The sequence below is a fragment of the Trachemys scripta genome, chromosome 2, assembly GCF_013100865.1.
Source record: "Trachemys scripta elegans isolate TJP31775 chromosome 2, CAS_Tse_1.0, whole genome shotgun sequence".
Lineage (NCBI taxonomy): Eukaryota > Metazoa > Chordata > Testudines > Emydidae > Trachemys > Trachemys scripta.
Window position 1 is genome coordinate 254,866,617 of NC_048299.1, and position 15,794 is coordinate 254,882,410.

Genomic DNA, 15,794 nt, shown 5'->3' on the forward strand with positions numbered 1-15,794 from the left:
GGGCTGTTTAACTGCTGTGTAGATGTTTGGGGTTGGGCTGTGGCCCGAGCTCTGGGAGCCTCCCACCTGGGCTGCAGCCTCAGCCTGAACATCTATACTGCAGTTAAAAAACCTTTTAGCATGAGGCCAAGTCAGCTGGCACGGGGCAGCTGCAGGTTTTTAATTGCAATGTAGACATACCCAAAGTCTCCTTTGCCCCAACCCTTCTGTCTCTGCACCTAGAACAGAGTAACTGAAATCAGCCATTTCATGCCATAGTGGATCACGGCAAATGGTACTGAACTGTGGGCAGGGCAAATCCATATAATTCTGCATTGAACAAATGAAGATTAGTAAGGATTTTCTGCCAACAGAAAAACAAAGTGAATAGGGCCAGTCAAATCAGACCCTGTTTAATTCCTGACATGGTAAATCATTACAGACCTGAGTCTCAAGTGTGCTTCTTTACAACTAATCCTAATATTCTGAGCATTCATTTAGAAAAAATCCAGTTCAAAAGAAAGAGAAGGTTTAGGAGGGAATCAAAAACAGATGGGTTGGTGCAGTTTCTCATTTATGCTTAACACTCAGCAATTTGAAAGTTAAGCAGGAAGAAGAATTCCATCAGATTTCACTTCCAAATGATCAATCAAAAACCACCTGCTAAATTTAAAGAGACAGACGTTGTGAATACAAGACATAGCAATTCATCCTGGGAGAAATTTACCCTCTCAGAAAAAAACAACAACAAAATCTTTTCTGGTATTTATACTGTAAAACAGTTAGAGTTACATCTTTCTTTTGTCCTGAAAGCTTTAATAGAGTCTGTTGCTCTATGAATTTGTGGAACTAATCAAGGAGCATCACTTTCCATTCAAAGAAGGGGAAGCTCAATTGCAGTCCATCAAAGAAAGAACTTGAAGTGAAAGTAACTATCCTAAAAGTTACCAATGGCTTTGAAAAGAGAATGTTGCTTAAATAAAAAAATGAAATCATGGTGGTCAGGCAAGACTGTGCTTTGCCAACAGATTAAAAAACTTCAAATATAATGGGTCACATTGTGCCATTAGGCAGAGGTCCATGTTGGTGGCTAGGACTGAGCCACATCACCCAGGGCGAACTAGTAGAGGGATTGTACCTCATCTGTCCCATGGCTTCCCACTTAACAGGCAGAATACACACTTTGGATGATACTGCAGCCTGTTCTCCCTGCTACATCTGACCAATTCCATAGACCAGTATGGAGGGAGGGTAGGACCATTTCCCTGCCACCACCACATCCTTCCTATCTAACTCTAGAGTAACTTGTGGCCCTCCGGAGCAGTGTCTACTTTCCCTGATGTACAGGGATTGTTATTTTACCTGATTCTGGTTCACGGGGATGGAAGGCCTCTTGGTCCTTACTCCCATACCCTGTACAGACAAAAACTGAGGCCAGACCCCTGAGCAATGCAGTCAAATTTACCTAACCCTTGGTATAGAGATCATTAGGTTGACAGGAGAATTTTCCTGCAGACCTAGCTACTGCTTCTTGGGGAGTCAGAATACCTACGCCAACTGGAGAAAGACTCCTGTAAGTGTAGGCAGTGTCTACACTGAAGCACTACAGTGGTGTAGCTGCAGCAGTGCAGTTGTGCGGCTGTAGTGTTTTCAGAGTAGACAATATTCCTTGCACGAGCATACATCTCTTGGTGGAGGAGAATTAAACTAGTTTACTTCTGAGTGGCAGCATCCACACATGAGTTTAATGTGATTTAATGTAAATACATTAATATCACAGCTTTAGTTAAATTTCTCTTAACTTTTCTGAGTGTCATAAGAACATAAGAATGGCCGTATTGGATCAGATCAAAGGTCCATCTGGCCCAGTATCCTGTCTACCGACAGTGGCCAATGCCAGGTGCCCCAGAGTGAACCTAACAGGTAATGATCAAGTGATCTCTCTCCTGCTATCCATCTCCACCCTCTGACAAACAGAGGCTAGGGACACCATTCCTTACCCATCCTGGCTAGTAGCCATTAATGGACTTAACCGCCATGAATTTATCCAGTTCTCTTTTAAACCCTGTTATAGTCCTAGCCTTCACAACCGCCTCAGGCAAGGAGTTCCACAAGTTGACTGTGCGCTGTGTGAAGAAGAACTTCCTTTTATTTGTTTTAAACCTGCTGCCCGTTAATTTCATTTGGTGGTCCCTAGGTCTTATATTATGGGAACAAATAAATAACATTTCCTTATTCATTTTCTCCACATAATTTTACATACCTCTATCATATTCCCCCTTAGTCTCCTCTTTTCCAAGCTGAAAAGTCCTAGCCTCTTTAATCTCTCCTCATATGGGACCTGTTCCAAACCCCTAATCATTTAAGTTGCCCTTCTCCGAACCTTTTCTAATGCCAGTATATATTTTTTTGAAATGAAGAGACCACATGTAGGCAAACCTTTAGCGTCTGGAAAAAAGGTGCCATATTTATAGCCATGGAAGCTAAAATCTTCTGATGAACCAGAAAAGTTAAAGCATGGTCAGCAACTATTTTAAAGTCCTCATTGTGTCAGACTCTTTGAGGGACCATTCCCAAGGGTGGTTAGGTCAGTCTACATAGACAAAAAATCCCTGGCATCTTTGCTGAGTTCTCCAACAAGGATGCCTAGTACTGTCAGTTGTTATAGTTGTTTTTGTGAGGTTGTCAACAGAAAAAAAAAAAGCAGGAGCTGAACAAAGACCATTAACTAGCTTAAGCATGATTACAGATAAGATAATAACAGCTTTCAGTCTCTGCTTCGAACCGACAATGTGCCTTGGCCCACATCCATGCTAGTGACCCATGAAGTAAAAGGCTCTGTATCCCATTGTCAAACCCTTGAGCCAACTGTTCAGAAAAAGCAAACACACAAAGCCCACATGTATTTTTTGTTTTAGGGTTTGAGACAGATATTTGAATTTCTGCATGGTTCTGTACTGTGTTCATTCATGCTCCAGCTTAGGTGGCTCCAGAAAAGAATAAAAAGAAAGAGGGGGAAACAAAGAACAAAATAGTAATGTGAAAAAGAAAACAGTCCAAGCAATTTAATACTAGCATTCAAAGCACTATTTTTACATCAATTTAAATACACGAGTCACTGTCAACCACTAAGTAGAGTAACCAGTCCACATGTTTACACATATTTTTAGGTATATGTGCTAAAAAAAGTCTTTGTATTTTTTCTTTGATACACCCATTAACTTATTTCCTCTCTTTATTTTTAAAATTAGGTTTCTATGATAAAGAATGTTAACTGAAGGCACATCATGCTGGGAATTCAGCCAACATTAGATTACTGCTTTGTACATAGTTTTAACACTGTAAAAGAATAATCATCACCGGTACATAGTGCCAAGAAAGGGGAAGAGGAAGCAGAGGGAGGTAAGGAATGCTTTCAGCAATTCAATATACTATAATATATTATTATTGTATTAGGCCTATATTTAATAAAAATAGGACTAATTCTAGAACATTAAAAGATTGATGAGAAAAAGAGACAAAGGAGATGGCGGCTCTCAAATGTTTATATAAGAAGACAAGGGGGATGAGGCTCATGTAGAACAAATAATAGAAAGAGCCACAACACAAGACTTGGTAGTAACGAGGGACTTTAACTACCCAGACATCAGTTGGAAATGTAGTACGGCAAAATACAAAGTTTTTGGAATGTGTTGGCAACAACTTTTTGTTTCAGGAAGTGGAGGAAGTAACCAGAAGGACAGTCATTTTAGACTTGATTCTGACCAACAGGGAGGAATTCATTGCATTTCTGAAGGTGAAAAACAATTGGGCTGAAAGTGATCATGAAATGATAGATTTCATGATTCTAATGGAAGGAAGGAGTGACAGCAGCAGAATAAGGACTATGGACTTCAAAAAAGCCAACTTTAACAAACTCCAAAAACTGGTAGCTAAGGTTCCTTAGGAAGAAAATTTGAGGGATAAAGGAGTTAAGGAGAGCTGGCAGTTGTCCAAGGAGATACTATTAAAGGCACCACTGCAAACAATCCTGATGCAAAGGAAAGACAGGAAGAATAGTAAGAGGCCAATATGGCTCCATCAGGAGTTCTTTAATGACCTGAAAATCAAAAAGGAATGCTACAGAAAATGGAAACATGGATGAATTGCTAAGGAGGAGTACAAAAAATTAACATAAGCACGTAGGGCCAAAATCAGACAGGCTAAGTCAAGAAGTGACTTAACCCCTACCAAGGGACATAAAATGCAATAAGAAGAAGTTCTTTAAATATAGTAAGAGCAATAGAAATATGAAGAACAGTATAGGTCTTCAATTTACCAGGGAAGAGCTAATAACTGATGACATCAAGAAGGCTAAGGTGTTTAATGCCTATTTTGCTTCAGTCTTCACTAAAAAAGGATAGTGGTAGCCAGATAACACAAATAATATTAACATGGGGAGAGGAATGCAACCTAAAAGAGAGAAAGATCAGGTTAAAAAATATTTAGATACGTTAGATGTATCTGAGTCGACAGGGCCTGATGAAATTCATCCTAGGGACATAAGCAACTAGCTGAAACAATCTTGCAATTGTTACCAGTTATCTTCAAGAATTGTTGGAGAATGGGTAAGGGCCCAGAGGACTGGAGAAGGGCAAACATAGTACCTATCTTTTAAAAAGGGGAACAAAGAGGGCCCAGGGAATTATAGACCAGTCAGCCTAATTTCAATACTTGGAATGATACTGGAACAAATTATTAAAACAATCAATTTGTAAATACTTAGAGTATAATAGGATTATAAGGAATAGCCAACATGGATTTTTCAAGAACAAAACCATGCTAAATAAACCTAATTCCCTTCTTAGACAGAGTTACTGGCCTAGTAGATATGGGGGAAGTAACAGATACAATACATCTTTATTTTTTACTAAGACTTTTGGCACAACAAGCAAACTAAGGAAATGCAGTCTAGATGAACTTACTATAAGATGGATGCACAATTGTTTGAAATACCATACTCAAAGAGTAGTTATAGTTCACTGTCAAATTGGGAGGGCATATCTACTGAAGTCCTGTCAGTTGTTATAGTGGTTTTTGTGATCAGTCCTGGGCCCAGTACTATAAAGTGTTTTCATTAATGAATTGGATAATGGAATAGAAAGTATGTTTGTAAAATGTGCAGATGACACCAACCTGGGAAGGGTTGCAAGCACTTTGGCGGACAAGATTAGAAGTCAAAACAACCTTGACAAATTGGACAATTGGTGTGGATTCAACAAGATGAAATTCAATAAAAATAAGTACAAAGTACTTCACTTAGAAAGAAAAAATAAAATGCACAACCACAACATGGGGAATAACTGGCTAGGCAGTAGTACTGCTGAAAAGGGCCCGGCAGTTACAGTGGATGAGAAGTTACATATGAGTCAACAATATGATGCAGTTTGTAAAAGGCTAATATCATTGTGGGGTGTATTAACAGAACTGTTGTATATAAGATATGGGAGGTAATCATCCTGCTGTACTTGACACTGGTAAAGCCTCAGCTGGAGTACTGTGTTCAATTCTGGTCACCACATCTTAGGAAAGATGTGAACAAATTGGAAAAAGACCAGAGGAGAGCAAAGAAATGATAAAACAGTGGTGGGCAACCTGCGGCCCACGGGTACATGTGGCCCATCAGGGTCCTGGTTGCCACTTCCCAAAGCTCCCATTGGCCGGGAATGGCAAACTGCGGCCACTGGGATCTGCAGAGAGCTGTGCCTGCGGATGGTCAATGTCAGAAAAATGTCTCGCGGTTCGCAATCAGATTACCCTGATGGACCGCATGTGGCCCACGGGCAGCAGGTTGCCCACCACTGCGATAAAAGATTTAGAAAACTTGACCTATGAGAAGTGGTGGATTATCCAATGGACCCAGAACCCTGGAGCCTTGGTAGAAGCTGCAGGGTGCAGGGGAAGCCTCAGTGCCCCGACCGCAGTCCCTGGCAGAAGCACTGGGTGAGTGGGAGGGGTGGGAGAAGTCCCAGCTCCCGAACTCTGGTCCCCCACAGAAATGCAGGATGGTGAGGGAAGACCCAGCACTAGGACCATGGCTGAGGCCCCGGGACTGGAGGAGCTTTCACGCCCTGCTGCGGCCCTGGGTCCATGGAGGAGGGACAGAGTTTCTCTTGTCTTGGGGCCGCCGGCGGGTGGGGATGGGGCAGAAATGAGCAAACGGGTTGCGGGGCTGCAGCGGGGGAGGGCAGAATGGGGCCGGACCATAGGTGGAACAGGGCCGGGGCCATGGGAGAAGGGGCAGAATGGGGTGAAGCCATGGGTGTGTCCGCAGGTAGAAGGGGTGGGGAGGCCCCCCCACTTGCTTGGGCCCAGGAAACCTTAATCTGCCTCTGCCTATGAGAAAAGGTTTAAAGTACTGGTGTGATGCTGTATGGAGTACATGGGACACTTTATGATATTGTTGATACCTATATTATATAATTGCAAGGAATCTGACAGATATGCCATGTGTATCTGTGAAAATCTTATAATTTGCCAAGTATGATAATGTTGTTTTTATGTTTGTATCACCTTTGTATTACAAGTTATGGATATGTATAGTATATCTGTATTTCCAGACATGTGCTGTGTTTCTGGGTTACAACCCCACACAGATTGGCATCAACACTGCCTAGCCTATTTGATGGCCCATCACGGGTCATCATGTATACAACAAACCCATGGAAAGGAAAAGAGGATACACCTTATGAGTCAGCAAGGCGTGTGTTGTGCCTATGGGCAGAAATTTAAGGCTTTTTCATGCCAGGTGCTGTAAAGTTTGTGTTTGGGACACAGGAAGTACAAACCAAATGGCAAGACCATAAAAGGCAGCTGCATCATCTCCATTTTATCTTCATTCCTGCTTCCTACCTCTGGAGCAATTTTTCTACAAATGAAGCTCTGAACAAAGGACTGAATGACCCATCCAAGTTGTGGATGTGTTCCAGAGGGACTTCCAAGTCAGCAAACTCACCAATACTGCTAAGAACCTGATATATAGACTTTGGTAGTCTCTGTATGTACCTGACTACTTCTTGTTCTTTCTTTTTTTCTTTATAATAAACTTTTAATTTTAGACACTAAAGGACCGGCTGGCAGAGTGGTATTTTGGGTAAGACGAATCTAATATTGACCTGGCAATGTGGCTGGCCCTTTGGGGTTCAGAAGAACATGTTGTATAGTGAGCAGAGGTTTTTAAACAACTTCTCACTGCACTGGACCCAGGTGCTGATTGGGAGCCAGAGAACTGGAATGCAATAAGGAAGCTGTGCGATTTCTTTTTTGACTTCTTGATAACAAGTGTGGAAAATCAGAAGTACTGTTTGTGACTGGTTGGTGAGTCAAACTTCAGCTTAACCACCAGTTTTGGTAGAATCTGCTCTCTTGCAACCTGCCCTAACCTTGGCATTTTCAGTGAGGGCTACCCCTGGCACCCCGGGTCACACTGGGCATATTTAGTTTTGAGAAAAGATGACTGAGAAGGACCTAATAATCATCTTGAATATGTTAAGGGCTGTTATAAAGAGGACTGTGATCAATTGTTCTCCCTGTCCAAAGGAGGTTGAACAACCACAAAATGGGGAATAACTGGCTAGGCAGTAGTACTGCTGAAAAGGGCCTGGCAGTTACAGAATCCCCCATCACTGGAGGTTTTTAAAAACAGGTTGGAAAGATACCTGTCTGAAATGGTCTAGGTTTCCTTGGTCCTGCCTTAGCTCTGGGGGATGTATTTGATGACCTCCCGAGGTCCCTTCTACCTCCACATGTTTATGATTCTATGTCAGTGGTTCTCAAAGCTGGTCCACTGCTTGTTCACAGAAAGCCCATGGCGGGCTGGGCCGATTTGTTTACCTGCCGCGTCCACAGGTTCGGCCAATTGCAGCTCCCACAGGCCACGGTTCGCTGCTCCAGGCCAATGGGGGCTGCGGGAAGCGGCACGGGCTGAGGGATGTGCTGGCTGGCCTTCTCGCAGCCCCCATTGGCCTGGAGCAGCGAACCGCAGCCAGTGAGAGTCGCGATCGGCTGAACCTGTGGACATGGCAGGTAAACAAACCGGCCTGGCCTGCCAGGGACTTTCCCTGAACAAGTGGTGGACTGGCTTTGAGAACCACTATTCTATGTGACAATATGAATAAATATGATATTAAATAGATATGGGCAAGCACTGTCTGGGAATTCTTGACCCAATTAACAGTTGTAGAATTCAAATCTTCCAAGCACGGGTGAAACTTTTGAACTTCATAATATTGAGATATAGTAGGGGGTTGATGTGGTTGTAGTAGCATGACAGCAAGATGTCAGTTGTAGTGCTAGTATGTGGGGAGGATTAGATTGGGAAGGATTAGACTGGTGAGAGGCAGGGAGGGAAGACAGGAGAAAGTTATAGTAATGTATGTGAGAACTTGGAGTTTTGCAGAGAACGGGTAGGTTTTAGCAATGCAGTTACTATAGCAATTACAGGAACAGTACAGCAATGTTACAATTTACAGGATGTTGAAAGGATTGATGGCTAGCTTTCAGAGTTGAGTAGGGGGAAAACATGAATGGAAAACCACCACACCTAAAACTTATATTTCTGTTTCATTGCTCTTCAGCATAATGGTTTTGAACTGCATGTTTTTACTTGCTACAGAATCTATTTTAAAATGTCTTACCATCACAAAGGCAAAACCTTAAAATACAGGTACCCACCAAATAAGTTGTTAGGAAATGAGCATTATCTCTTTCAAGAAACTGGTTTGCCTATCACAGAAAATATTTTTAATGAATATATGAGATTTCTATGGTAAGGATTGTTTTATATGCTCAAATTCGTGTGATAGCCTGTCACTGGCTCTGAACCAAACCTTTCCCTTCCCCATTACTGCATTTCCCCATTCTCCCTCATCATGGTTAGTTTGTGACAATGTTTGCATGTTTATTTATTTTAAATTTAAATTTTAGTTATCTTTTTTTCACTTGCCAGTTTTCTCTCCCTCTATCTGACAGCCTGTCCTCTCTCTTTCCACCCCTAAGTTTATAAAGCATTTCCTCTCTCAGGTATGGGGAACTACTTCATTATTTCAGATCTCACTGTGTGAGAACAGCCGATGAATTTTTAGGGGAACCTCACTTTATAATTTTTTGGTTTAGTTTTTCTATTCTGCTTTTAAAGTGAACTTTATCATTTGTAAAGGATTCCAGACTGTCACCATTAGAAAGTGAAGCACACCATTTAATCGATAAAGAGGAATGATAGAAATTCAGCATGTTCAGATTTCATATGCACATTCACCGTGTGCCTCAAACACAATGTGGTGGGAACAATTCTAGAAGTCAGACAGCAGTTGATTCTCCTTGTTCATTTGTTCCTTGGCATCTCTACCAACAATGCCAACAAGGGTGTCAGCTATGTTGCGTTTTTTTCATATGGACACACGTCCACTTGAAAACTGGACGGAGAGCACCAAGTCATCTCATTCTACATAAGCCACCAAATCAATGATCAGATAGTTCATCACTACCAACCTAGGACTGGCTTTGTCTAGTGACCTAGTTGTGAAAGACTCCATCATATCCTATTACCAGTCCCATGAGCTAGCTAGTTTACAGTAAAGAGGGATTTTTGGTATGAAGGACGATATAAAAATATTTTTTTTTGTATAACACTGTTAAAGAAAACTTGCATTTTCTAGAGAATATAATTCTCAAATTATTTTTATTGTCAATTTTTTCTTTCCTCTTTTGAATACTCATTTGACCTAAATTCAATTAGAGTAAACACACCAGGGATCCATAACCTGGAACAGACCAGGATGCACATTCTAGTTTGCTGAACTGTAAGTCAGATTCAAGTCTGTCTATTCTTGAGTATCTGAGGCATGGTATCTGAGGCTGCCACGCAAAGTTACAAAAGGCTTCCAATAATAAACTACCTGTCCAAACACACTGTATTTCAGGAATATGTATAGCTTTATCCTAGTTTAGTTGCAATATAAGGCTCATCTAAAAATCAAATAGATGGGGCTTGATCCCACAAACACTTATGCACATGGGTAACTTTTCTTCCAGGCATAATTATGAGTAGGGTTGTCATAAAAATTGTAAAAAAAGATACTGCAGCTAAAATCCTTTTGCTCATCCTATATGAAAGTTCTCTAAACAGATAAATGGAAAATGTATCTATAACAAGGGTTACTGTTCCCTGAAGACCAGTTGAAACTGTAAATATATTATTTACAATAGTGGGTTGTGAAAAAGCAGATACTATTACCAAACATTATAGAAGCTACATTTTCATTAGTACTTCATCTTTATAATTATCTTGTTCCAAACAGTGAGATGCCCAAGTTAATGCCTCAGATACTTTTACTCTACTTATTCAAAATTATGCTTGTTCATAAAAGCAGTGGATAAGGATCCTAACAAGGTTAATTAAACCCTCAATAATAAACACAGTGCACACAGAAATGTACTTGATAAAATTTCCATTTAGTATGCAGTTCTTATACACTGTTTTACAAACATGCACTATTATATCATTTTGAACAGTGGGTGATGTACTTTTAGGATAGAAGTGTTGTTTTAGTATCAATTATACACTACCTTTCAGAATTCCAGATTCCTCTTAAATGCTAAACGTTCACACAGCAACTATCTACTTTGGTCTATACTGTAATTTAATAAAGACCATGTTGTTCCCACAGCAGGGGAATGATCATTTATGCATGTTTGAACTATTCATTTATAATAGATTTGCACATTTCTCTCAATGTGAAATGCAGTAATGTTTACAACCCCTACCCCTCTTTTTTAACATTCTGGAATGAAAAATGGTTTTAATTAAATATACCTTGATAGGGAGCACTAAATCCAGGGTATCGGTGGTTGCTGTCCGTTACAAAATGAAGTCTGAGCCAGTTTTTGTTGCTGATAATTGGAGGGGGTATATTCATTCCAGATAACCTGAGTCATAAAAGACAAATGAAATAAAAATAATTAATGGAGGGGAGACAGAAAATACCATCAGTGCTGAAGACGTGGAGTTCTTTTATTTTTGAAGTTTGATAAAAATCCTTATTTTTAAAGAGGGGGAAAAAAGCTTTATTCTAAACATGCTCTTATTCAGATACTATATGTGTAACTCATTGAGACAATGAATATGCCTTTTTATTCCATGAATGAATATGATCTGTAACTCATGAATGGTAAACCTATGACAAGTGTCTGTGTTTCCCTAACAAATGGAATCAAGAGACACATTCTGTATACTATCTGCACAAGGGGTACACTGTCTATCCAAGGTACTATGTACCTTGTACTATAGTATCTTAACACCTCAAATCTTTAATGTATTAATCCACACAACTCCTGTGGTAAGGAAGTGCTATTATCCTCATTTTCCAGATGGGGAACAGAGGCACACAGGGCTGGATTTTTAAAAGTATTTAGGTGCCTATTGAGATTCAGATATACTGCAAGTGGGATTTTCAAAAGCACTTAGGTGCCATTTGGGAGTTAGGCACCTAAACACTTTTGAAAATACCACCAAGTGCTTGCCTGCATCTTTAGCTGCCTAAACACCTTTAAAAATACAGTGCAGAGAGGCTAAGTGACTTGCCCAAGATCACACAGAAAGTTCATGGAACAGCAGAGAATTAGCCCAGGACTCCAGAGTCTCAGGCTAGTATCCTAACTACTGGACCATGCTTTGTTCTTGACACTCTACATTATGTTTTGATTCATGCTCAGAAGTCCCATTTATTACAATGAGAGTTATACATGGGCTCCAGGTGGTTCATGTCTTGTTCATTCCTAAACACATTCCTAAACAGATATTCCTCTGTTGGCCAGTATTTTATTCCAGCCAAAGTTACCATCTTACATTCAGACACTACATATCCCTCTTCCAATTCAAATACCTCTCTACTACCTGTATTGAAACTATTCAGGCTTTGTGTTTGGCAGAGTGAATATGATTCTATTTTAAACAGTCATGAAGTCTTAACTAGTAAATAGCTGCATGTGACACTTTGGAAGAAATGTATTTTATAAGTTAAATATAACAACTAGAGCTGGAATTTCTGTTCTATGGGAAATTTTGACTTTTTTTCCCTCCAATTCTAAATTTTAACAAAAAGCTGAAATTTTGAAGTTTGCCACAAAATGAAAATTCTGAAAATTTTTATTCAAGGGGATCAAAACATTTAATTTTGACTTTATCATTTTGATTCATTTCCTCTTCAATTTTATATTAAATCATTTAACATCATGTATTACATATGGGTAATAAATTTATAATATTCAAATAATATTGTATAATGTAAATTCAAAATGAATCAGAACTATAAAGTGAAATATTTCAACACAATCAGAACAAAATTTTTCACATTTAAAATTGTGTTGATCCGGGTTCTTGTCCTCACAAGGGTACACCTGAAGAGCTCCATTGGTTTGCCTTAGGGACAATCTTTATCATATTATAAAATCAAAATAATCTCTGGTATATAATTACTGTATTACTGCAGAAAGAACTGTGACAAAATTATTTCTTCCATAGCTGGCAAAAAAAAAAAAGTATTATCTGGGTGCTGTTATGCAAAGACAAAAGGTGTGTTAACTTTTTAGAATATCAACATTTTTCTGCAACACTCTATAGCCTTAAACTCATGTAAGCTATGCAGATCAAGGTAACATGTCTGATAACAAAATAAACTTAAATTGCCAAGTTAATGTTTTGGATTAATCATTGTGTCATCTTTTTTCTCTTTTTAACAGTCTAGGCTGAGATCTGGGCATGGCACAGCATGGAGACTGCATTTATAACTTGGCTGATAATCCTCTTCTTACACTGAGCAGAGGTCAAGTGTCACGCTGATTTTTTATTAAATTGTTCAGCATTGTTTGATACAGTTGACCATAATGTGCTGTACACTAATCTGTGGAAGTTAACATAGAATTGGATCTGCTTGATAACAGATCCAGTCATTCCTTTAAAGGAGGACCCAGAAGACTGTCACAAACCACTATTCAGCCTCCTAGGAGTTTTCACATGCGCTGTTGTTCAAGAAGTCAATCTTCTTTTTTATGAAATGTGTCTGACCATCTATTACAGTTAAATGTTATATATGTGAAATATGAGCCTATTCTCCTTTTTCAATCCACCCACGCAAAAGAAAGCCTGAGGGAATACACAGGCTTTGCAGCATGAGCTGAAGCTCAACATTTTTTTTTTTCGAAACCCAACTGTAAGGATCATTGGAAGCCACTCTGGAGGTGCTCAGGAAAGATTGCTTGTGTCCCAGCCAATCTCACTTGCTAAAATGAAGCAGGAAGATGAGACAGAGGCAGTCTTTAAAATGAAGACATCCCATGCTGGAAGGGCACAATGAATGGGGTCCTGCAGGGATTAGTTCTGGTTCTGGTTAATATCTTCATCAATGATTTAGATAATTGCATACAGAATACACTTATAAAGTTTGCAGACGATACCAAGCTGGGAGGGGTTGCAAGGACTTTGCAGGATAGGATTAAAATTCAAAATGATCTGGACAAACTGGAGAAATGGTCTGAAGCAAACAGGATGAAATTCAATAAGGACAAATGCAAAGTACTTCATTTAGCAATGAACAATCATTTGCACACATACAAAATGGGAATTGACTGTCTAGGAAGGAGTGCTGCAGAAAGGGATCTGTGGGTCATAGTGGCCCACAAGCTAAATATGAGTCAACAGTGTAATGCTGTTGCAAATAAAGCAAACACCCTGCTGGGACATATTAGCAGGAGTGTTGTAAGCAAGAAATAAGAAGTAATTCTTCCAATCTTTTCTGCACTGATTAGGCCTTAACTGGAATATTGTGTCCAGTTCTGGGCGCCACATTTTAGGAAGGATGTGGACAAATTGGAGAGAGTCCAAAGAAGAGAGACAAAAATGATTAAATGACCTATGAGGGAAGATTGAAAAAAATGGGTTTGTTTAGTCTGGAAAAGAGAAGACTGAGAGGGGACATGATAACAGTTTTCAAGTATGTAAAAGATTATTACAAGGAGGAGGAAGACATTTTCCCCCCTAAACCTCTGTGGATAGGACAAGAAGCAATGGGCTTGAATTGCAGCAAGAGAGGTTTAGGTTGGACATTAGGAAAAACTTCCTGTCAGGGTGGTTAAGTACTGGAATAAATTGCCTAGGGAGGTTGTGGACTCTCCATCATTGGAGATTTTTAAGAACAGGTTAAACAAACACCTGTCAGGAATGGTCTAGATAATATTTAGTCCTGACACAAGTGCAGGGGACTGGACTAGATGACATCTCGAGGTGCCTTCCAATTCTATGATTCTATGATTTCATAAAGGAGCTTAAAATGCTAGCATTTTGAGTGGCACCTAGAAATGTATTGGAAGTCATAGAGAAAGCTACAAATATATTTAGCCCTGGGTATCTCCAACACCTCCTCTTCTTCCATGCTACCTGATGGCATTTTTCTGTTGTGCTGAACCCCAGTCTTCACAATACTGCTGCCACAAGGCTCTTGCTGTCTGTCTTTAGCAAATGAAATCAGCTGGAACACTCAAACTCTCTCTTTATAGCTGAACTGGAATGGTGAGAATGATAGAGGAGTCTCATTGAAGGTGTACGGCTCTGAAATTTACTCCTCCCTGCAACATGACAGGGGCAAGTTTTGAGATGTTTAGCATGATACAAGATACATTTACTCACTCTGTTTTCATCTTTATTTGGGCCATGGTACTTTTCCATAAGAAATTGCAGAACTGGATCTGATTTGTGTCAGTTCTTGGCAAAAGTTTACTTTAATTTCTTTAATGCATCTAGATACCATGATGATGAGCACAAGATAAATAAAATAAACTACCCTGGCTGTCTACACGGATGGAAATATAAGTAGAAAAACATCAATAAAGTATGGAAGGTCCTATTATGGAGTGCAGCCCCCGTTAGTGCAGGACACGATTCCCCACTAGAAGAATTAAGAAGAATAAGAAAAAAATACTGTTTATAAAGCAATCACCTCCCAAAGCACTCAATCCACTGTACAGCAGCATCTAAACATAATATAAAACCTATCCTCCACTCCAATACAAACAGAAGGGAGAAAATTGGGTGGCATACATGGGTACAAGTGAAAGTAATATTGTGCCAAATTTGCCCCTTGTAAAAAGTACTTGGGAAATAAAAATACTAATATAAGTGGAGAGAGAGAGAGAAAGAATCGGAAATGATTAAAACTTTAAAAATTATAGAAACATAAATTGTTGAATACAAATTATAAATAGCTTGGCCTTGAACATTCATGTTAATCAGAAATGATAATATGCTGCAAAAAAAGAAAAGAAAAAAGAAAAATTGTATGAGCCGATAATTGCCCAGAGTAAAAAATACAGACAAGGGTTAGTGTTAAGAATATAACATACAAAAATACGCTAGTTAGTTAAATCAGTTCAAAGAATCTTTCAGTCTTGTCACTCCACAGTTAGTGTTCTGGATCATATTATCTTCATATTGGCAGCGTCCAGTAATGTGTTCAATATATATGTCCCTCGACCAATGTATGGCATCGGAAACCGTCAACCACCACATTAGCTTGGCATAGCATCTGGGCAACCTACAGTCCCAGAACATAGTCTTGTTCTTGGGGTGCCCATTGCTTCGACAATCAACTCATGAACAGTAGTGGAGTATTCCCATTTCCTCATGGTGTCAGCCAAGGGGGCATATTTTTCCAGTTTCCATTCTCGTGCCTCAGCGAAGGCAGTGATCTGGTTCTTGAAGGGGATCATCACATCAGCTATGATGA

General features: G+C 39.7%; 1 protein-coding gene across 1 annotated transcript in view; it reads right to left on the reverse strand.

Annotated features, from left to right (window-relative positions):
• Positions 1-15,794, reverse strand: part of CSMD3 (CUB and Sushi multiple domains 3) — a 1,107,808-nt gene that overhangs the window by 719,673 nt on the left and 372,341 nt on the right. Inside the window, exon 6 of the mRNA XM_034759587.1 lies at positions 10,832-10,944. Coding sequence (XP_034615478.1) covers positions 10,832-10,944 — 113 coding nt within the window. The remainder of the gene's footprint in view (positions 1-10,831; positions 10,945-15,794) is intronic.